Here is a 23,472-nt window from a genome sequence, read left to right as displayed (position 1 = left end):
GAGAGTGCAGGTAGGAGAGGCGATAGAGGAGCTGAGCGGCAGGCGTGGAGTTCGTGGCTGGTCAGGGCTGCGTAGGGGTAGAGGACGCAGAGGCGTGTGGCTGAGTGGTGCGCCATGGCTGGAAGGAATTTCGGCCAGGGTAGGGAGGTGCGCAAGGGGCTGGAGCAGGGTGCGGCCACTCTGTGAGGTGTTGCTTTTTTCAAAAAAGCAGCACCCTCCAAGTTTGGGAGGGTGAGCTTTTCCGGGAAGCATGGCTTCCTAGATTAGCTGCCCTATTCCCTATCTAGCTTGGCAAGGTCCCAAGCTCAGCCATAGCCATTGCGCAAGAAGCCCTCCTTGCCCATCGACTTGATTGCGCCATCAGGTTTCGGTACAGCCTGTGACAGGCTGCCGTACAACCCGCGTCAACAACCGTACGGACTGCGTCAGCATCCGTACAGATTGTGACAGCATCCATACAAGATTTCGTCAGCAACCGTACAGCCCGCGACAGGCATCCGTACTGTTTGCGTCAGTAACTGTACGGCCAGCAAGAGGATTCCATACAGTACGGTCTGCTGCAGATTTCCGTACACTGCAGCCTGCAGCGAATCCAGCAAGGGAAGACTCCGGGATTATTTACGCCCGCTGTTCGCCAGTTTCTAGCATCTTCTTTCGACCGGCTCCTCTTCTTTCGTCAGCATCTCTTGGGACGGTTTTTCTCTGCTCCACTCTCCTTCCAGCTCCGATTTCCCCAGTTATTTCTCTCAGTTTTATATTCGTTTCAAATCAGATTTCAGATATGTCTGATTCTGCAAATCCCGAGTTCACCATGGGAGATCAGGATTTGGATTACATTGTTGAGGAAGGCCAGGGTCTTTATGACGATCTGATTACGAAGAAGGCCTTCAGTGAATTCACCATTGCTCTGGATGGAAAATTCGAGCAGGTTAATGCGAATCAAACGGGGTTGACACAGCAACTCCAAGGGATTCAGACGACTCTCACCCTTCTGACTAGCACTGTGCAGGCACTCACGCATGTGGATGCCATGGCTTCAGTGCTAGGTCCGAACATAACTCCAGACCCTTTTCCCGGAGATCAAAAGTCTCGAACTAAGGAGGTTGTTGACACTTGGTTACACAAGTGGCAGGTACACTTCCAGTTCCACCCGTACCCAGATGAAAAGAAAATACAGCTTGCAGCCGGCTTCATGTCAGGAAAGACTTTGTTATGGTGGAAGGAACTCCAACCTAAGCCGGTAACATGGACAGATTTGGAAGGGGTCTTTAGGAAGGAGTTCTTGAAGAAGGAGGACGACTATGATATCGTAGGCAAGCTTAAAGCCCTCGATATGTCTAAGCTGAACTTGTCGTTTGAAGTTTATCTTCAAAGGTTTCCAGATCTGCAGACCAGGGCCACAAAGATGGATCAAGTAACCTTGTTAGGTTTCTTTGTGGATGGTTTGCCAGATTCGTACAAGTTGCAGATCAAGAACAATAAATGTACAACGTTGCAAGAGGCCATGAATTACGCGCGTATTTATGATGATACCATGGCCAGTGCAAAGGCAACTACAGTTTCCGACACGAGTGGGAAGAACAAACGGAAGTTCTTCCAGTCTACGATTGGTACCGGGGAGACGAAGTCTATAGACAACGCCTCCAAGAAACACTTGACTCAGGCAAAGAATGGTCGAGCCCGTTTCCTTCGCACATTGAAGCTTAAGAAAGAAGGACGTTGCTTCTACTGCGAGGAGCCGGGCCACACCAAGAATGAGTGTCCAAAGCGCAAGAATCAAAAGTTAGCGCTCGGACCGAAGCTCCAGGCGGGTCCACGTACCACAGCCAAGGGAGCGAACCAAGTTTCGATCACAGGTATTTCTGTAAATGTCATTACCTGCCCACTTTCTTGTAATTGCACTTTCAATACTTCGTTGTTTGGTTCCCATGATCTTTTCTGGGTTTATGGAGGAGTTAGGGACCAACAGGTTCACATTCTCTTTGATCCGGGCAGCTCTCACAACTTTGTTAATTACAAATTTGTGCAGAAGATGGGCTGTCCACGATACCTAGCGATCACACCTATGAGGTGCAGCTTTCAGCTGGGAAGCAGTTTTGGGATCGCAAGATTGAAGCGCTTCCTATCCGGATTCAAGCTTACACAGGGGCTCTTACGTGTTATGTTATGCACCTGGAGCATGTAGACTTGTTAATGGGAATAGAGTGGTTTAAAACCCACAATATTCAGATTGGATGGACGGATCATATCCTTTCTTTTGTAGATAAGGACACCCAATTTTGTATTCAGTGTGATAAAATTTCCTCTTCTGAGGGACCTATTGTATCTGCGATGCAGCTTCGGAATATATTAAACACTTCTCATTATGATGTCTATCAGTGTGTTTTGATTCCGCTTTCTTCATTTGTTGTCTCTGTAATTAACAAGAATGATTTAAGTGTGTTTGAATACGGTTTACCTCCAGAACGGGCAGTAGATCATCGCATAGACTTAGTCCCAGGGGCTCAACCTATTAGTGTACCACCTTATAGGATGAGCCAGCTAGAGGAGGATGAGCTAGCTTCACAGCTACAGGATTACCTGAATATGGGCTATGTTCGCCCAAGTAAATCACCTTGGGGTGCACCTGTCCTCTAAAGAAAGAAGAAAGATTCTACATGGAGAATGTGTATAGATTATAAACGATTAAATAAAGTGACAATTAAGAATCGATACTCTCTACCTCGTTCCGATGATCTGATAGACCGTTTGGCCGGCGCGAAGTATTTCACTAAGATTGATTTGCGTACGGGTTATCACCAAATCCGTATCTATGCTAAACACATAGATAGAACCACATTCCGAACTAGGTATGGTCATTACGAGTTTCTTGTATTACCTTTTGGTTTGACCAATGCTCCTGCTACTTTTCATTAGCTGATGAACGATTTGTTCCGAGATTTTCTGGGCAAATTCGTTATAGTGTTCTTAGATGACATCTTGGTATATAGTCGAACGCTTGAGGATCACATAGGACACCTCCGGATTGTCTTAGTTATTCTAAGACAGCATAAGCTCTATGCCAAGATAAGTAAATGTGACTTCTTTATGAAGGAGATCATTTACTTAGGATACTTAGGACACAAGATTTCTTCTGAAGGTGTTAGCATTGATCTGGATCGTATCCAGAAGGTTTTAGAATGGCCTATCCCTCAGACTGTGAAACAACTTCGTTCTTTTCTAGGATTTACGGTATTTCTACGGAAGTCTGTGCGTGATTATTCACATATCACGGCACCCCTGACAAACATATTGAAAGGTCGTGGACGCAGGTCTACCCAGCCGATCTCTTGGAATGATGCAATGAACAAGGCTTTTGAAACCTTGAAGTTTTCTATCAAGGAAGCACCCGTTCTTGCATTACTCGATCCTACCCGGCCTTATGTTTTAGAGGCCGATGCGAGTGATTATGCGATTGGGACAGCTCTATTCCAAGAGGGCAGACCTGTAGCTTTCGAGAGTAAGAAGCTAGACGACACCCAATATCGTTGGCCCACACTAGAAAAGGAACTTTATGCTGTAGTGTATGCCCTTAAGGTTTAGAGACACTACTTGTATGGTTCAAAGTTCCTTCAGTCAATTAAGTATGTGTGTGATGGATCTGAATTGAGGGGACGGAAAGCTAGATGGGCAGAATTAATGCAAGATTCTGATTTTGAAATACGTTATCGAAAGGGTTCGTTGAATAGTGTGGCGGATGCCTTAAGTCGAGTTAAGTTTGTAAATGCTATGTCATTTACGGAAATATCGTCAGACCTATTTCAATCCTTGGGAGGGCTATACGCAACTGATAGTCATTTCAGTTCTTATTGGCAGAGAGTCCAGGATGGGAGCTCCATGGTTGACCAGGACTCAGGGGTTGTGCCACCTACGGTACAGACGGCGGGAGGTCAGTGGATGATTAGGAACCGCTTGCTGTTCCGGAATGAAAAGATTTGTGTGCCAGATGTTTTGGACCTTAGATCCAAGATTCTCTGGGAGTGTCATGATGCTCCTAGTGCTGGACATTTGGGTATACATAGGACTCTGGCTCTTGTGAAGCATAGCTTTTATTGGCCTAAGATGCGTGCATTTATTGAGAACTATGTAGTAGGTTGCCGGGTTTGTCAGGTTACTAAGGCAGAACGCCTTAGAAGCGCGGGTTTATTACAGCCATTACAGATTCCAGGTAATAAATGGGAAAGTATTTCCATGGATTTTATTATTGGTTTGCCTCGAACGCGCAAGGGTCATGACTCCATTTGGGTCATAGTAGACCGTTTGACAAAAATGGCTAGATTCTTACCTACTAGAACAACTATTTCAGCTGTTCAGCTGGCTCACGAGTTTGTGGACCACTTGTTTAAGCTGTATGGTTTGCCATCTGACATAGTCAGTAACAGGGACTCAAAGTTTACAAGTAACTTTTGGACACTTGTTTTTGAGAAGTTATAAACTACTCTAAGTATGAGTTCCTCAGATCATGCACAATCCGATGGCAGTAGAGAGAGGGTTAACCAGTTGGTTGAAGACATGCTTCGGGCATATGTATCTAAGAGACAGTCTTCATGGGAGGATTATCTACCTATGATAGAATTTGCTTACAACAGTGCAAAGCATTCTAGTACTGGTTACAGCCCTTTTATGCTTATGTACGGGTTTCAACCTAAGTCACCAGTTATGGTTGGGTTAAAAGGGATTCAAAATGATGCTGCTAAGAACTTCTTGCAAGACATGTAGGAAATGTTGCAGTTTGCCAAGGAATCTATTAGAAGTGCCCAAGATCGGGACAGATTTTATGCTAATAGACATCGTTCACCTAGAGAGTTCTCTGAAGGAACGATGGTATATTTGCGAATTCCCAAGGAATCCAAGAGCCTAAGTACTGGTTTGGTTCCGAAGTTATCCCCCAGATACTGTGGTCCATTCAAGGTCATTAAAAGAATTGGACCAGTTGCATATCGACTAGAATTGCTGCCTGATGTTAAAGTACATCCAGTCTTTCATGTCAGTAGACTGAAAGAAGTCTTGGGTGCGGATGATCAACTTGTTTCTCCTCACGAGATAATAGAAGTTACAGATTTGACTTTTATTCCACACGAACCTGAGTGTATTCTTGAATTTCGTGACAGACAGATTCGTAATCGATCTATCACGGAATACAAGATCAAGTGGAAGGATCGTGTTGAGGAGGATGCAACATGGGAGACATTACAAAACCTCCAAAGAACATTTTTGGGTTTCTTAGCGAACTCAGGAGTGAGTTCTTAGAGGAGGGGAAGTATGTCATATGCACGGATTAGTATCTGACGTGTACTAGGTACACAAGACTAGCTCAGGTAGCCTGGGGAGGCCTAGAGCTAGGCAGGCTTGATTCTCGGGTTGAGTGGCAAGGGTACGAACCAGTTTGAGGTCTTCGCTATTTTTGGCGCTTGGGGCCCAAGTCTGTAAAAGGGTCCCAGGGGTTCAGTTCTCAAGAGAGCCGATGGGAGCAAGTTTCGTTCCCAGGTGCTAGGTCTGATCTTGGATTGAGTCGCGGACGCACGCCTGCATCTTAGCGTAGCCCAAGGCCTAGTAGCAGATCCCAGGCTTCACAGTGCCACCTGGTGGTATGGGACACCAGGCTGGTTTGGATCTGGTTGGGAGTTCGTGCCAGTAGCTTAGCTCGTGGCTCGGAGGGGACATCTCCTAATTCGGGATCACATCCCGTAGATGTCATGGTTGGGTGGTGAGCAGCCTGCTCAGTTTCTCACGTTGTGTGTGTTTGTTTGCAGATCAGAGGTTTCTGGAGTGCTGGGACGTGTCACTCGGCTTCTACAAAGATGTTACCACAATGTAAATATCCTAAGTCAGAGTACAGTTGACCATTTATCTGACCATAATTAAAGAGTTTTCATATGTGTTAATTATGGTCAAAGAGTTCTTTTAATGGTCAAAGAAGTGACTACGGTCAAAGATACTTGACTTTGGTCAAGTAAGCCTGATTTTGGTCGGGGAGACTTGGTTTATTACCAAGAGGGTTAACTGTGGTTAACCAGAGAACTACAGAGCTGACTATGGTCAAAGAGTGTTGACTTCGGTCAATGAGACTTGGCATACGTCAAGACTGTGCCAACTTTGGTTGGAGAGATGTGCCAGCTTCGGTTGGAGAGACTTGGCCATAATTAAGGCGCCACGACCATTGGTAAAAGCCCCTTAATTACGACCAAGAGGGTTGACTTCGGTCGACCAAGAATTGTGTTCTATGTTTTGTTCACATGTTTGTTTAGTGGGGACGCCCACCCGTGACTAGGATTAGTCCACAGTCTATTTATTTGCATGCAAAGCGCTAACAATTAATGGGTGCCATGGTGGTGCGCTTTCATTATTTGTTGCAGGTACTATGAGGGGCTAAAGACTCAAGTAATTTGGAGCGTAGCGAGTATTTTAGAGGCCACCCGCATGACCGAGTGCTACGAAGATCCGAGAAGTTGCCCTTAGAGGCATGTAATAGGACTTAGTCTACATTTTAGACAAGTGGCATGTTGCCATTTTGGAATGAGCTTGAAGCTCTTGTAAAGATTGATTCACGTTTTGGATTTTCAGAGACAGCTCTACACTGAACTATGTACTCCTTCTTCTCTCAAGTAATAAAATCCTTCGGGGGGGTCCAGCCCGACTGTTGTCCAGGGCCCTAGTACTGTGTAGAGTGAGAGAGTGAAAAAGAGAGCTAGAGAGAGAGAGAGAGAGAGAGAGAGAGAGAGAGAGAGAGTAAAGGAAGGTAGAAAAACAGTAGGGAGATTGCATTGGTATCAGAGCTCAAGGCTTGCTCTCTTTTTTAAAAGAGCACCATCAATGGGGAATGCACATATGCAAGAAGTAACTGCGCAGAGAAGCCTATTCTTGAGCGTAGGCAACTGAATTGTTCTGCCAACAGAAGGTTTTGGCAAGAGCTTGATAACGGAACCTTTGATGAAGCAAATGTTTGTTCGTGGCCATTGGGTGCTAGTTTTGGCTAATGAACGTAATTGAAGGCTCTGTGCACCTGTGGTGCCGTTCGTGATTCACTGAGGAAAGGCTAGGGGTGTCTGACAGAGAACCCACACAGGCTGTGTTAGATTCTCATTGTGCCCACCTGTGAGCCCCCGATTTGAGGGGACAAGGGGCAGTGAGAGGTAGGAGGGCTGGGAGAGAGACTCAGGCCAGAAACAGGGGGAGGACAGCATGGCAGAAATAGGCAACCAGCACACGGGCTGGTCGCTGCCTGCAACAGCAGGTATATAGGGGCTTTAGGCCTCACGTGGAGGCTCCTGCAGCAGCGCAGACTGGCTGCACAGGGCACCCTTATATAGGGGCCTGTGGCAGGCCAAGTCGGCCCAACCAGGGCCAACCCTGGGCGGTTTAATGGGGCCCATGTGGTCGGCCACCAGACAGGGTACTGACCCTGCTGGTCGGTCATCTGAAGGGGCCTGGGCAGTGCCTATAAAAGGCCCACTTCTCCATTCAGCCGAGCATCCAGTGCGAAACTGAAAGCCCCTCTCCAAGGCTGTGTTCTGCACTCAGATCTGGAGCAGTTTCTGAGAGAGAGTTCATCATTGTTTTCCAGCACCCTGCTGAGTTTTGTATTGCTCCCTTGGAGCCATTTTCTGCCCACCATCCGGTGGATGAATATGCTCTCTCTCTCTCTCTCTGTCTATATTTCTGAGTGTGTGTTTGTTGCATCTGTGATCATCTATCTGAGTTGAGCGTGTGAGAGTTGGAGAGATCTTGGGTGGAGAATTGAGTGATTCATTCCCTCCTATTTTGTAACATGGCATCAGAGCCATACGCTCTCAACTCTTCTTCATCAAAGAACTCTCTGAAGGAAGGAGTCCCTTGGCAGAAAGGCGATTTTGTTTTCAGCTCAGGCTAGCATGGGAGGTCAGTACATATTTTTTGCTTCAGTTTTTCAGTTTGCTATTCACCGCAGGATTTACTTTTGGTACCGGCACCAGCTCAGGATTCCATGCCTACTTCAGCTGCAGGGTCAGCCTGGGAGGTGATTTCCAGCATTACCCTATGGCAGATATGGTGTTCGCGATGTTCTTTTGTCCTTGGGGGCCATTTATACACGGAGGCTGACACTCTCGCTTCCATTTGGGCGGAGATTATCTTCACTCTCAGGAGTCAGTGGGAGCGGTGTACAGGCACCTCTTTGGCAGCTCGTGGGAGACTTATATCCTTCATGAGGACATGGGACTGCTCTTTATTTTTTCACTTGACCCCTTTTGGGATGTCGTGGTATTTTAGACCACCTCCATTGCTTTTTTGCCACATTGTTAAGGCTAGGGATAGAGTACTTTCTCTCCCACCTGTTGTATGATTTGTTTTGAATGGAATATATCACTCTTTTCTTTAAATACTCCAAGTAAACTGTCACCAAGTTGTACATACTCAAAGAGGCTTTCCAGTTTGAGCCTTGAGGTCAATTGATTAGAAGCCGAGGGGAATGTCACCAAGTTGTAAATACTCCAAGTAAAATACAAAGTTGACCCCTTATTTGACCATAGTCAAAGAGTTCTTCATTTATTTTAATTATGGTCAAAGTATTCTTTTAATTGGTCAATTGACTTTGGTCAAAGACACTTGACTCTGGTTAATTAGGTTTAGTAATTCTTTCTATCTTAAATGGTGTGTTGCCCTATCAACTGGATTTAGATGCTCGTTTGGGAGAGACTAAAATAAAATCGTTTAGACTTCACAAGCAATTGTAGCTTGAATGAAGAGATTTTGGACTACTTTTTGATTGGCCTTCTCCTTTAGTGCTAGCCTCCGTCATGGCTGAGTCTGCCCTTCACCTCCGGAGTGCTGACAGAAACTCAGTACGAAGACTTTGTATAAATGGATGCTCGAGCGTGTGGATTTGTATGTGTGTGAGCATATTTTTATACTTTGGTCTACACCCACACCCACTGTTGGGAGCTGATGACGTCAGTGGGGATGTCATAGTAGCTAGTCCCTGCTATGGATGATGGAGTTTATGGTTTTCAATCTTATGAGTGACTATCGTGAGATTACAGAGCCCGGGCGGCGGAGAGATTCGGTTATAATTAAGAGCCTTGACTGTTGGTTGAAGCCCTTAATTATGGTCAAAGAGGGTTGACTCTGGTCAACCAGAGAATTAATGTGTGTGCATTGGTTTGCATGGCGGGGACATCCACAGAGACTAGGATTAGTCTAGAGTTTTCTTTTGCATGCAAGAGCTAACAATTAATGGGTGCCATGGTTGTGTGCTACAATTAATTGTTGTAGGTATAAGAGAGTACTAAATTGCCCTATTTTTAAGGGGCTAAGACGGGGATCTACCTTGGAATGTGTGACCACAAGCTTGACAGCCCATGGCTGCCAGTACGTGGCAATTCCAGGATGTAATAGAATCTAGGATTAAGGACAGCACCAAAATTAGCCACCCTGCTGCTCCCATGAGGTGATGGATGTACTGAAGGATTTTCTGCAATTCACATTGGGATGTACACAGAGCTGAGTCTGCCTTGCCTTTTTTCCCAGCAGAAACATTTGATTCTAATAGATAACCTTTGGGGGGGTCCAGCTGACTTGTTCGGGACCCTAGTGCGCTGTTGTGGTTCGGAATTACTTCATTTTCCCTTTGTAGCTTGAGCTTGCTGGCCTGCCAATTTGTTGACTGAGATTGCATTTGACAGTTGCATAAGGAAGTAAATCGATGCCTTCTGGTTTCAATGGCTGTTCCAAAACAGCCAAAAAATGAGCAATGGAATTTCATTTGGATCTATATCTCTGCACATCCTGTATCAAGATCAGTGCTTTGGCAAAACTGCAGAAATCCGAGTTTGAAAATCTTGAAACTGCACACTGTGTTGTGTTTTTAGAGGATTTGAGTTTGGTCTAGGATTCATCTAGACATATTGCAAGGCCTAGATGTCAAGAGCTGGTGCACATGGATTTGTATCTTCTGGAATATAAGAGGAGTGCAATAACAATGACCAGGTAGGGATGCAGAAAAGTGAGGCGATTTCTAAGAGAGCGAGGTGGATAAACAATGATTTCAAGTCAGGTATGCAAATGGAGGTATCGATAATAAGTGAGGACAAAGGGAAGGAGAAAAGAAGTCTTGCATGTGGACTTATGGAAGATGGGGCAATTTCGAGACAAAGGAGCAGGCAGGGAAGTTGTGGAAGCCAGGAACAATTTGAGAGGATGAGTCCCAGAATTGGATCTCCAAAAGCTGCAGATCGGGCTACTAGATCATTTGTAGCATGCATCTGGTGGTCCAGCATTCACGGCTACCACCAAGGGCACCACGTCCATAGGCATAGCCTGCATGTGCATCAAGGACATGTCCTCCAGAGCATAACCATGGTTGTCTATGTGACAACCTGTGCCACCATCAACCCATTACAGCATCAATTCCCTCTTGACCCGGCTGATATGGAACTCCCTTATTCGGGCAACACAAAGAAGCCACACAATCCTTCTAGAAGCTTATTGTGGATGTTGAAGGAGGTGGACTTGGGCATTGCCTAGGGGCTAGCTAGAGTTCAATCCAAATTTACTCAAAAGACCACATGAGAGCATCTAAGGCTCTAGTACCACTGGTCAGAGTGCAGCTTCCAGTTGTGTATTATCCCTTAGCTGTTGTACCGATTATTAATTTGAATTTTAAGTCAAATCAATCAGCATAGTTGAAAATAAATAAATATCAAAGTATCCATGAAAGATAGACCAAATATAGATAAAATAACACACATGGAGTTTAGGGGTTAGAGAAAATTGTGCAAGACCTAGCATTGTACATGAATGAGGCTGACCCTCCCCGGTTTGCAAACTTCATAGAAAAAAACAAAAACTGAAGTGGCGAGACTTGGAATACATCAAAACCCTGGAATTAGATGAAAGAATCTGTGTGACAAAGTTTTGGCATGTTTTCTTAGGATGGCAAGATGTGCTTTGCTGAGACAAGCATCTCCCTTCATGGAAGAAATAACTAGAATATGTGCTGCTGTTATAGATCTTGCCAGATGCTGTGATGACTCCTTGATTCTCGAGCGTACCTCTGCTGAAATCGGTATACAACAATTGTAAATATTTGATTTTGGAAGTGTAGCCACCCAACTAAACAGAATATTAAATTTTGAACCCATTGGAAGAAGGCAGATGTGCGATGTGGTATCATTGTGACAGTCCTTTGTATGCTCTGTGAGGAACAAGTCCATTGGGCATCTGAGAATAGATAGAAGGGTCTCGGTAGACACAGGCTCCAGCGGGGATTGGTGCTACGGAGAGATGAAACCCATCATAGAGTACTGACGTGAGGCAACCTGCATGGTCCATGGTGTCTCCCCACAGTAAGTCTCCGTTGGGCAAGTGCCACTGTCACACCCGATGATTGTGTCCGTGGCCGACAAACATCGAGGGAATTTCCCCAAGCTTCATTTGTGTGTCAGCATGCTGGCGGGTCTGTCATGTCTCTCGCTCCGGGTATCAAGAGTCGGTTGCGCCGTCTCCCTAGGGACTGCTGGTCCATGCTATCTAATTGGAAAAGTTTGGTGATCACCCTTTGAGTGGAATCTGGTTGAGCCCTTCGATCTCGCCTTTTTGTCTTGAGCAGTTGGTCTCTGTGTTGTGAGCCTCATGAGTGATGATTGCTACTCCGGATGAGCCATGATTCTAGAGAAGGGTCTGAATCCATCTCTGAAAAGATAGTGGTGGCGGCCTTGGATCTCATTTTACATGGACATCTCAAAGTGCTCCTTCGACCCAATCTTTATAGATCGTATAGAGTGCAAGATGCAGCCCTCTTGAGGTGTGCCCTCATCCTATTCGGTCTCAATATATAATTGGTGGAAAGAAACATAGAATTGCCCGATTGAGATCCTCAGGGAATGGGGGATGTGTAGCTTGGTCTGTCGATGAAGCGCTTAGCGCTTCTCTGACATCTCTAAGTAGTGATCTTTGCAATCTCCCTGCTGTTTTTCTACCTTCCTTTACTCTCTCTCTCTCTCTCTCTGGAGTAGGATGAGGCGCAAGACCATGAGCACAGAGATAGCCCATCTTGCCAGAGAGCACCGATGGTTCCACCCTGAGGATGTACATATGACATGATCGGGCAGCACCGCAGGATGATCTTACACAGAGGCCGTACCTGTCGCTTTATTTCTAGACGACGGAGGATGATGGCAAATTTTCGGAGGAGATTGCTCCATGGAGACTTGGCACCGCCAGCAGCCCACTTGACACTTGCCCAGATCTTCACACTCATGGCAGGAGGCATGGTCGATGGCCATGACTTCCATCATTTCTTTGGATCACAGACCCCTTAGGGAAGACGATGTTCCTCATATTTCATATTTTACATTTTGTATCTAGGCATTTTTGGTACTCTATTTCATTTCATTTCATTTTGTATCTAGGATTTTTGTAGCCATTTTTGGCATCTTAGCTGTATTACGATGAGGCCACCTAGTTGGCGCATCGTTGATGATGTATTTTCCTTTCGGATGATTTTGTGTCCCATAGGCCATGTATGGCCTTCCGTGGACCTTTAATAAAATTTCTTTCTTTCTTTCTTTCTCTTTCACTCTCTCACTCTACATAGTACTAGTGCCCAGGACAACAGTCGGACTGGACCCCCCCGAAGGATTTTATTACTTGAGAGAAGGAGTACATAGTTCAGCGTAGAGCTGTCTCTGAAAATCCAAAACGTGAATCAATCTTTACAAGAGCTTCAAGCTCATTCCAAAATGGCAACATGCCACTTGTCTAAAATCTAGACGAAGTCCTATTACATGCCTCTAAGGGCAACTTCTGGGATCTTCGTAGCACTTGGTCACGCGGGTGGCCTTCGAAATACTCACTACGCTCCAAATTACTTGGGTCTTTAGTCCCTCGGTACCTGCAACAATCAATTAAAGCGCACCACCATGGCACCCATTAATTGTTAGCGCTTTGCATGCAAGTAAATAGACTGTGGACTAGTCCTAGTCACAGGTGGGCGTCCCCACTAAACAAACATGTGAACAAAACATAGAACACAATTCTTGGTCGACCCCTCTTGGTCGTATTAAGGGGCTTTAACCAATGGTCGTGGCGCCTTAATTATGGCCAGGTCTCTCCAACCGAAGCTGGCACATCTCTCCAACCGAAGTTGGCACAACTTGGTTAACTGTAGTTAACCCTCTTGACATATGCCAACTCTTGTTGACCGAAGTCAACACTCTTTGACCGTAGTCAGCTCTGTGGTTCTCTGGTTAACCGCAGTTAACCCTCTTGGTAATAAACCAAGTCTCCCCGACCGAAATCAGGCTTACTTGACCAAAGTCAAGTATCTTTGACTGTAGTCACTTCTTTGACCATTAAAAGAACTCTTTGATCATAATTAACACATATGAAACTCTTTAATTATGATCTGATAAATGGTCAACTGTACTTTGACTTAGGATATTTACATTGTGGTGACATCCCCTCAGCTTCTATTTAGTTGACCTCAACTGAAAAGCTTCCTTGTAAACATCCAAAAGCTGTGGATGATCGAACAACATGTCTTCATCCATCCACTTGGCATCCAATGCCGTATAATTCTTGAATTTTACAAGATACTTGTAAAACTCCTTGCCTCGAAGGCCTTTGCATAGAGTATGGTACCCACTTCCCCTCTAGGGGTTTGGCAATGCCACAATCGACTAACTGGCCTCTCAGGATGACAATGCATCAACACAGTTCTCATACTGAGCAAATGACCTCAATATAGGAAGAAATCCACCTACTGCCCCTCTGGCTCCAATCTGGTTACACCCTTTGTAACTGGGTGTTCATTCACAACCCGAATGGCCAAGAGGGGGCTTCCAACAACAAAAGAGCAATAATAAACTGCAAAAAGGACAAGTGACTCCAAAAGGAAGTCAGAATATCCATCACGCTGTCCATGGCAGAGGAGCAAGCTTTGTCTTGCACCTATCGTCTGTCAGGCCCCCAGGGGTGTAGAAATGACTTCCAATCAAGGAAAAAAGAGAGAGAAAGTGGGGATAAAGATTCTGAGAGCTGAAACGAGAAGGAAGAGCGAGGCTCACGGGTGTAGAAGCCAAAAACCAGAGAAAGGCTAAAACATCTGCAACAGGATCTCTAGAGGTGCAGAACAGTCCATACAATCAAGAAAAATCGTGCTGTACCAAGTGGAAAACAGGTCCTGGACTGTGTGCCAGCAGTTCTGGTGCAGGAGAGCTGCCTTGGGATGCATGCCAGCAGAAAAAAACAGGTCAAATGCAGCAGGAATCAGCCATACAATCTGCCTAGGAAAGGGTGCAACCGCCCGTACAATCAGATTGGCCCATACCACAGCAATTAATGCTTCCATACTGCTATACGAAAGCCTTGGAAAATGAACCTTAGAGACAAAGGTGAAGGCAAATTACCTCGGGATGCGTGAAAAAGAGGGCAGCAAGAAGAAAACGTCAAATTTGTATGTTTTTTGCTTGGAAGGCGGGAAGGGATAGACAGGCTTGCATGAGGGATTGCCACGTGGCTCCTCATTAAAGTCTAACCCCCAAAACCAATGACAACATTGGTTTGCCCCCACATCAAAGCTCTAACCCTCTCTAACCAATGAAACACTGGTTTTCCTTGGGCCCAACTTTTAGACCCCTCTTAGCCTTGCCTTGACCCAGCACTTGGGCCTAGTGGGTGCTCTAAAAATCAAACTAGGGACTTCTAGGAAGTTGACACTTCCTCTAGGCCAGTCCGCGCGGCCAGTAGGGAATTCTAGGAAGTAGACTTCCTCTAGGTCAATCCCTTGCAGCCAAAATATCCACGGGAGTAGCTACGGGTTTAGATGCACATGAAATTCATGTCCCCGTGACATACCCCCCTCTTGAGACAGCAAACAATCTCGTTTGCTGCTGCAAATTACAACAAATAAACAACAATGGAAAAGGCATGAATAGCCCATACCAGATAATACATGATCTGTATGATACAATCAACAATGATGATATGGTCTAGAAGAGCATGCGATTCCATCCATACATCAATGCATCACCTGTGTGGAGTGACTAGTACACTCATCATAGAGGCTCCACGGCTAAAATACTGTCAACAACCAGTACCTTCGGTGAGACCTGCAGTGTCACCAAGCAACCTTTGTCATCAAAGAATGTACTAGCTCTGTGCTATCTGAAGATTCTGTCCACCATCCGATTGAAGGTGGCAGGTGCATTTGTCAACCCAAATGGCATCATGAGAAATTATACAAGGTCTCCCTCTGGTTGGAGAAAATCCTCTAGTCCCCACTTTGTAGTGTTGGGCAAGCTTGTAGTGTGCCGCCTCAGCCTAGGTTCGAAGCCATGGAAGCTCTTGCTTCGACGAGGATTTCTTAGGAACACCCTAGATAGTGGCAACAACTTTGCAGAGACTCCCCTCACAGGGAAGGGGCCACCGTTGAGGAGGAGTTTGGCAATGTTTGGCTAGTGGACTCATATGTGTCAGCCCTCAGAGTGCCAACCCCTTCTTTGGTGTTCGAAGGTTTGTGATCAGGAGGGATGTATGCTGGGGCAGCGGACGCACATCAGGTGGGCATGATGGGATAGTGGCTTGACTAAATCCTTAGAGCATAGAGCTGGCTTCCTCCGAACATGGAGGCATGAGCAAAATCCCTCTCTCACCTGAGAGAGGCGGATCTCTCCAATCGCCGTAAGAAAACTGGCTAATTTAGTCGAGTTGATGCAGACCTTGGATGCCTGAGAGTAAACCTCAACGGCAACCCGAACTTCCTTTAAGTTCTTAGCATTGGACCTGGGTGAGTGGTTTTGGGCCTTCTAGCGTGGGATTCTCCGAGAGGGTTGTAAAGATGTCCTTCTCATACACGACCGGTTTTGGCGGTCGTCGTGTATAGCTAGAGTTGGTTTTCTAGACCCCTTCGAGAGAGTGGCATTGGGTAGAGTAGTAGGTGCCCTAGGAGGTCTTAATCGTGATCTTCCAATGGCCCTGCTGTCTTTGGACTAGCCTCTGTCCATGGAAGATCATGTATTTCTTTTAGATTGTGGCCCACGAGGGATTGCCCATTGGCCCATGGATAGGAGTGGGATGGGGGGTGCTACTATTGTGAAAATAGTCTTGAGACGATTTTGCATGCATGTGGAGCTGCCCTACAACATGGTCGGGGGCCGCCGGATTGTGGCTCGGACTCAGAGGATGCAATAAGACTTCACTTGGGGCATAGCAGCTTGGTTGACAAAGGGAGTCATGCCTTTTTGATAGAGATGGTCTCGCCAGCCTATAGGATTGCTAGACAAAGGGTCTTTTAGATCAAGGTGTAGGACATGATTCCTCCATCCGACCATCGGCGGTTGTACCTTCACCCAAGGAGGGGAGATGCGTCTAGTCTTATGGCTTGGAACATCTGCGTTGCCCATTGTAGAGTGGTGATGGGAGGTTAGTAGGTACGTCCAATAGCCACCCTCTTTGCCATTTGTAGGATATTCATCTATGCATTTTGCGCCATATGGGACCGAGGGATGATAGGTTCTTGGACAACTGATGTAAGGTGTGTGCGTTTCTACATGGCTAGGCTCAGGGATTGAGGCATCCATTGGTTGTATACCCCCCCACCCTGGTTGTTGGCCCCTGTTTTGAAAATACCTAGGCAATGAACAATTTTCTTGTATTTTCATCCACAATTATGGCCACATGGATAGCTGATTTGTATCGTCGTTTTTTTCTCTAGCATTAAAGAAAGTTCTTTTCTTTTCAGAAAAAGAAAGTAAAAATTTCTCAATGGTGATCGCATGACCACAATGTTATGTCGGAAAAGCAAACATCAGCAATCATCTATCAGAAAGTGCACATCAAAGATCATGTAAAGATATCGTAGTCGTCACCCGACAAGATATCCATTGGCGCACGAACTATCACCGTACATGGACACACAATCCAAAAGTGCATTTGCTTAGTCTTGCAAGCGATGGTTCACCAAACTCTATGCATATGCCAGTAAGGACTTGGGTTCGTGCTAATTTCGTTGTTGATGCCTACATCAGCCTTGGCCAGCAATAGTCTTCCATCACACTTGCACTGCGCTCTTAAACCTCCCATCACGTCCACAGACAACTGCTTGTGCATGCATGTAACCACCGACTGTTTGCTCAAAGAATCTACGCCATTGATAAATATCTCAATCGGTCCAACGACCTGTCAAACAAATCACCAATGAATGATCCAGCGATGCTCAGCCAGCCCGCCTAACAATCTCGGATTAGCAGCTTTGATACCAATGTTAGAAACTCTGTGGATACTCTCCGCTCGGAAACTAAATAGGAGATTCACCACCTAGCCATGGCAGATCAAGCCGGAGCACGTGATTGTAAACTGTTATGCACCGGCTGCCACCCGTAAGACAATGACCGCCTTCTAATTAGTGGACATAGATTTTGAGGATGTGAAGTTGCCTCAAACGATATACATGTTTGTCTGCGATCCGGTGGAGGGTGATCCAGTAATATTGGGTATTTTATATCTAATTGAGCTTGTCACTTATAATCCCAATAAAGATGAGATCCACTGCATGCAGTAGCCCCCATCATCTTAGGCGACTCATCTGGATTCTGAACACCATAGCATGGAGAGTCTCAGAGGGATTGATCAGCATGGATGGTGCCACAAAGAATGAAAAAGCTAACCACCTTAACAAAGAAGGTGGAAGCTGATACACATGTATATAATAGTAGGTGTGTTGAGAGCACTCTCTAAATTATGCATAGTCGGCTGGTGTTTGAAATCATATTAAAAAAACTCACGAAAAATAGCAGTGGAAGTCACAAATTAATGTCTAATGATATTCCATGTAAACGAACTGCTAACTGAACAGGGTTGTTACATAAAACTTTCAACGTATTCGATAAGGTATTATTGATCAATCATGGTCCACAACAGCATATGGATGTTAAAAGTAAAAATTCATAAATCCAGAAACCAGATTATTGTCTGTGCTACAGACAATTTGATTCATGATGAAGGGCCAGATTGCCTACACAAAGATATATAAGGGGTGACAAAAGATGAAGTTTTCTGCAGGCTGCAATGAACACAGTATCAAAGCTTATAATGCACTGAAATAATGCGTGGATTGAGGGTAGAGTCTGAATGCGTTTCTTTGCAGATTAACATTTTGAAACCTTTGAAATGTTACAAAATGTTTCAGACACATTTCTTTGTAAAATCTGTAAAGAAATGGTGGTGCAAATTGAAATTGCACAAAACCAGCAACTGAATAACAGTACTTAATGTAGGATTCATGAATCATGAACGGTGAAAGTGTATACAATTTTTAAAGATATAGAAAGACCCATTTATCAATGAACACAATGTTAATGTGTAGGGGAACTGTTAAAGCCATAGAAAGACACTGTTATCAATGGAGACTGTCGAAACTTGTGGGGGAAATGTTAAAGTCATAGAAAGACACCATTATCAATGGAGACAATAAAAAACTTGTAACAAACACAGTATGTTAGTGGAACTATTGAACAGACTGCTTGCGTTTCCTTGCAGCAACCTCTTTCTATGTCAGGTAACACATTTCTTTGTGAGTTTGCTTATGATCATGCCCAGAGCTGTGATATAATGTCCTCTGCACTTCAAAATTTCAAAGCTCCGCACGTAAATTTTGTCCTTACATAGTGCCCTGCTGTTTTTTCCTTTCTTGGCAGGATCGCTTTGGATGATTCACATGCTACTGTTGTAGCTACATGTGCAAAAGTGCTTCAATACCTACTCTGCAGCTCTGCAAATGAGCATTACTTCAATCTGTGTGAGGTCTTTCTTCTAATATAATTGATATTCATCGTTGTTATTCTTCCTGAGAGTATGTGCAATCGATTCGATCTTTATTAATCTAGCTGACGTAAAACAACCTGCAGGTGTCTTAGTTTTGATTTTATTACTAACCCAGATGATCTCAAAGCATCTGCATTTGAAGGAATGAAATGTTTCTCAGTATCTACTTTAAACTTTGAGAGGTTGCTTTGCAGTCTGTATGGCCTGGAAATGGTTATCTATTCACTGCTCCCATATTTCGAAAGTCCACATCACAGGAAGGTCTATTGGCAGGCAGTCACTGGAAATACAATATAAAGCCATGTGATATGTTTCCTTTCTCCAATAATAATGGCTCTCAGAATGTGGAAGGGGATGCAACAGTTAAGGATGATGCTTCTATTGCAAATCAGGACATTGCAGCTGGGCTTATTCGCATGGGAATACTCCCCAGGATCCGATATATGTTGGAAGTAAGTTTTCCGTAAATGTCGGCATGACTTTGTTCTAGTCAGAATAAGTATCTGTGATTGCATGGAAATGATATATAGTCCCTTTTTATATCTGCTACGTGTATGTCATGATTCTAGTTGATCAGTTTAGCACTTGCCATGCATATCAGAGTGATGCTAGTCACAAGCTGTACAACTATTTTCTTTTGCAGGGTGTTATTGGTTCAAAAGGCAATTTGTCCTTTATGCTTGTCTGATTGTAGGTTTATTAATCTCAATGCAGGTAGAGAATTCTGTTGCATCAGAAGAGTACTTGCTTGATGTTCTCATAGCTTTAGCTAGGCATTCACCAACAGCTGCAGATACTGTCATGAAGTGCCCAAGATTGCTGGGAACTATCCTCCAACTTTTTGTTCAGAATGAGAATACTGGTTTCTGGCCAGCTCAACCAAAAGCCATCCAACTTTTGAAGGTACAAGTTTACTCCATGTGCTCAGACTTTACTGCTTTTGCCTTTGGAGTTTTTAATCTCTACTATCTCATATCTGTCTGTTCTGAACAATTATGTTCGTCTAACCGTTAACAGGATATTGCAGGTTCTATCTCTAGCCAAAAAATCAAACTGTGTCCAAATTATTGACATGGGACTCTTGCAAGCTTCACTTTTTGGGCTATTACATGAAGGACTAACCTTAGGAATGAAAGAAATAACTCGTCAAGGACAGTCACGATCATGCATTGAACTGACCGAGTCCCTTCAACTATGGAGGGTCTGCATAAAGTATCGTCTCAGCATCTCGCTCTTTGCTGATTTCTACCCTGCGCTTCTCTTTTGGATATCTCCTCCTTCTGTGCAGGACATGCAATCACTTGTGGACTTAAATTGTTTTTCCTTAGCAGAAGCATCATTTCATTTGTTAGAGACGCTTGCAAATACTCTTCCAATGCTTCATAGGGCTGGTGATTCAGAGGCTCAACTGCAGATGGAGGTTCTTGATTCTGAAAGTTCTGCGAGCTCTGTACCTAACTGGTCATGGAAATATGCAATTCCCATAGTGGAAACTTCTTTAAGTTGGCTGTCGTCTGAGGTGGTTGACACTCTTATAGAGAAATTCCTACAGCTTAACGAGTGTAACTCCAAAAATGTCTCAGTATTAAAAGATAATAGCATACTTTGGAGAACCCTATCTTCTGTTTTACATTTTTTGTCAACTGTGTGTGGAAGACTAATGAGCAAAGCTAGACATCAGACTGGCGATCTGTGGCTGCCAACTTTTGTTCCAAATTTGGGATTGCAATTGGTCAGGAGTGGTCTGCTCGGTTTTGTGAGGAACAATTCAGAACCTCTTCTGACAGGTCGCATTTCATTTCTGGATTGCTTTCTTGGTTTAAAAAAAGGAGTTTATGGTGAGGTTCACTTGGCAGCCACAAATTGTCTTCATGGTCTTGTACGGCTTGTAAAAGTACTTGATTGTTTGCTGGAATCATCAAGGATGGATCAGAAGCGGAATGAATTATCTGGGCCAGAACAGATTTTGGCTTGTGGTCTTGCATCTTGTGCTGAAGGAGAGCTAATGAAAGTACTCAAGTTTGTGGGTGATGATATAATCCAGCAGGCAAATATCCTGGAAACGGTTTTTAATTCTGGAAGAGGGGGTCCTGCACCTGGTGTTGGTGTGGGCTGGGGTTCCCCAGGTGGGGGATATTGGTCATGTAGTGTACTGACAGCTCAAACAGAAGCAGTCTTGGTAACTGAAGTAACAGAGATACTACCCCCAAAATATGGTGCAGAGTTTCTTGGAACTGATTTTTTGAAACTAAGCCCAGATGAGGATGAATGTGATACATCTGTTGCAAATGCTTCTTGGAAAATTAACTTAGGTTTGAGTGTTTCTCGCCTAGCTGGACCTGGAGGCACAGATCTTGTGGAACAAGTCTGTTCTGGTACATTACTCAGTAACAGTGCATTGAATCTGTTTCTGGAGCAGACTGACATTTTCTTAAAGAGATGGCTAGGATCAGAACAATCTTTGCAGGCAGGGGAGGCTTGTTTGAGCAATTTACATTCAAAGACTGAAGAGATAAAGCATATCTTACTTCAACATTTCAAAGATGTGTGGCTGGGACGTAAGGTGAAAGGCATCAGGAGCACAAGACCTGAAGATGACAACTGTGGAAAGGAAGCTAAGAAGAAAAGATGGAACTGTTCTCTATCGACTGTTCATGAAGATTGTAAGTCCCCTTCTGTACTTTTTGATGGAGACTCCCTTGTGACAGAGTGGGCAGGACAGAGGTTGCCTCTTCCTTCTCATTGGTTTTTGAGTCCTCTTTCAGGTGATATGGGTTTCTATCTAACAGAATCAGGGAGCAGTGGTGATCATTTAGCTGGAAAATGTGGCTCTTTAAAAGAAGCAAGTTACAATAAAATGGAAGTCATAAGGCATGGTCTCTTGCTCTTGTGTGGATTGGAAGCAATATCACAGAAGTCTCCACGTGTAGGATCTGAAACACTTCTGGTCAGAAAGACACATGCTTTGTCAACCATTTTTGTGCTTACTGATGACATCTTCCTAGAGAAAGCGGTGAGCAACATGATTGGAGCTTTACAGGAGCTGTATGGATATCAACTTGATTGTGTTTCTGTACAGAACCAAAACCTGAAAGAGTTTTCTGTTGTTGAACAAGGTGGCGTGAAGACAGGGGTTGAAAACTATCGGCGGCAGCTAGATTTTGAGGGATTAGTAGATGAGAGATATTCAACTTTTGTTGACAAATTAAGCAATCAGTTTTCTGCTGTTTCTTTTGGGGACCTTATTTTTGGTCGACAGGTTGCAATCTATTTGAGAAGGGATGTTTCAGATTCTCTCCGATTGAAAGTATGGCAAGTTTTAGAAAGTGAACATGTTTTAGGCTTGCTACCCCCACTAGAGCAGTGCTGTGGTCATTTCAAAGGGTACCTTTATCCTTTTGAGGTATGCCAAAAATTCTGCCACATTCTTGGTGTAAATTTTATTTACCTTTGCTGTGGGAACACATTTCACATATTCTTGATAATTGGGAGAAATACTAGCCTAGGTGGGGATTCCCATTGGTTGATGAACGTTCTTGCACCTAACGAGACTCCCATTGATGTGTTCCTTGTGATTGTAACAGGAGAACGAGGATATTGTGAAATCTTATGTATCTGCGTGGGCTGGTGGTGCTCTCGATAGAGCCAGGGCACACAGCTCGGTCACTTTCCTCCTTGCTGTCGTTCATGTTGCAGCCTTCATCTTTAATGAGAGACAGGAGGATGAGAAGCTTTTACTTAAAAAAACTTTAGCAAAAAATCTCGTTCTTGGACTGGCACGTAGAAAACTTCAGGTGCTCCATTCAGCTGACCCTGAATCAAAGCTTGCTTTTAACTTCCATTCATTGTTTTTTAAAAGGAGGCTCCTTATGTCTCTTGGTGATACTTTGCAGGATTCACTTCGTGACCTTGTTCAATGCAACGTGCATGCTGTCACTGATTCATCAAGCTCACTAAAAACGGAAACAATCTTATGTCAACCGAGCTCAGCAGAGATAACATCACGGTGCTCATTTTTAAATGAAGTCTGTACAGAATTGCCGGAAATCTTGGCCGAGGTCAAACAGCTTGAGAAGTTGGTATGTTAAACATTACCTTTAAGGTGCCAAAATTAAACAGGTTATACAATTTAGCCATGAAGTTTACTTCTTTTCCTGGTCTTTGCACTTTTGCGGTAACGTATATGGGTTAAATGGTGCAGTGAGATGTACCTTGAAGTTTTAAAGGTAGTTATGTTGCAATAAGAAGGCGTTTTGTAACCACTATCTTGGCAGCCTTTCGTTTTTCCTCCCCCATTTTTGCTACTAAATGTTACTGTGATTCCGAAGCATGATTGCTGACAGAAGCATGCTAATTGGATTTTTTGCTCTTCAAGCACTGTGGTTATATATTATTTGATCTGCATTTGATCACCAAAATTGGAATTACTCAGAGACGTGCATATAAATGGAGAGAGAAGATGACAAAACTGAAAATGTAAGTGAATTACCTTGTCAAATGTGCCTCCCCAGGACTGGCCATTAACGTCAAGCTACATTTAAGTGCTGTCGGCTATTATCTTATCCCTCATTTCCACATTAAACCTGGAATCCTTAACAATCCCTAGGAATTTACCCAAATGTTCACTTGAGAAGG

The 23,472-nt window shown here is 44.3% G+C and overlaps 2 protein-coding genes across 2 annotated transcripts in view; both read left to right on the top strand.

The window, feature by feature from the left end:
• IYO (RPAP1-like, carboxy-terminal protein) overlaps positions 1 to 22,997 on the top strand; it is a 43,752-nt gene extending 20,755 nt beyond the window's left edge. Inside the window, exons 5-10 of the mRNA XM_087394189.1 lie at positions 18,711 to 18,816; positions 19,032 to 19,289; positions 19,552 to 19,740; positions 19,865 to 22,240; positions 22,422 to 22,631; positions 22,731 to 22,997. Coding sequence (XP_087250315.1) covers positions 18,711 to 18,816; positions 19,032 to 19,289; positions 19,552 to 19,740; positions 19,865 to 22,240; positions 22,422 to 22,631; positions 22,731 to 22,925 — 3,334 coding nt within the window. The 3' untranslated portion in view covers positions 22,926 to 22,997. The remainder of the gene's footprint in view (positions 1 to 18,710; positions 18,817 to 19,031; positions 19,290 to 19,551; positions 19,741 to 19,864; positions 22,241 to 22,421; positions 22,632 to 22,730) is intronic.
• LOC147886932 (uncharacterized) lies at positions 115 to 18,285 on the top strand. The gene is made up of 3 exons (XM_087394048.1): positions 115 to 147; positions 929 to 1,442; positions 18,203 to 18,285. Exons 1-3 carry the CDS (start codon positions 115 to 117, stop codon positions 18,283 to 18,285), a joined length of 630 nt encoding a protein of 209 aa, XP_087250174.1.
• Positions 22,998 to 23,472: the final 475 nt, after the last annotated feature.

The sequence above is a fragment of the Dipteris shenzhenensis genome, chromosome 23 (assembly GCF_047967505.1).
Source record: "Dipteris shenzhenensis isolate YYH24624 ecotype China chromosome 23, Dip_SZ_1.0, whole genome shotgun sequence".
Taxonomy (NCBI): domain Eukaryota; kingdom Viridiplantae; phylum Streptophyta; class Polypodiopsida; order Gleicheniales; family Dipteridaceae; genus Dipteris; species Dipteris shenzhenensis.
The sequence above is the reverse complement of the archived record's forward strand: the minus strand, read 5'-3'. Positions and strand labels throughout refer to the sequence as shown.

What these genes read in the sequence shown, in the direction of transcription:
- LOC147886932 (XM_087394048.1), top strand. Translation starts at nt 115, where the DNA reads ATGGCTGGAAGGAATTTCGGCCAGGGTAGGGAG. An exon ending in ATTTCGGCCAGGGTAGGGAG is followed by an intron (nt 148 to 928) that starts GTGCGCAAGGGG and finishes AAATTCGAGCAG; the next exon opens with GTTAATGCGAATCAAACGGG. An exon ending in GTTAGGTTTCTTTGTGGATG is followed by an intron (nt 1,443 to 18,202) that starts GTTTGCCAGATT and finishes AAAATGTTTCAG; the next exon opens with ACACATTTCTTTGTAAAATC.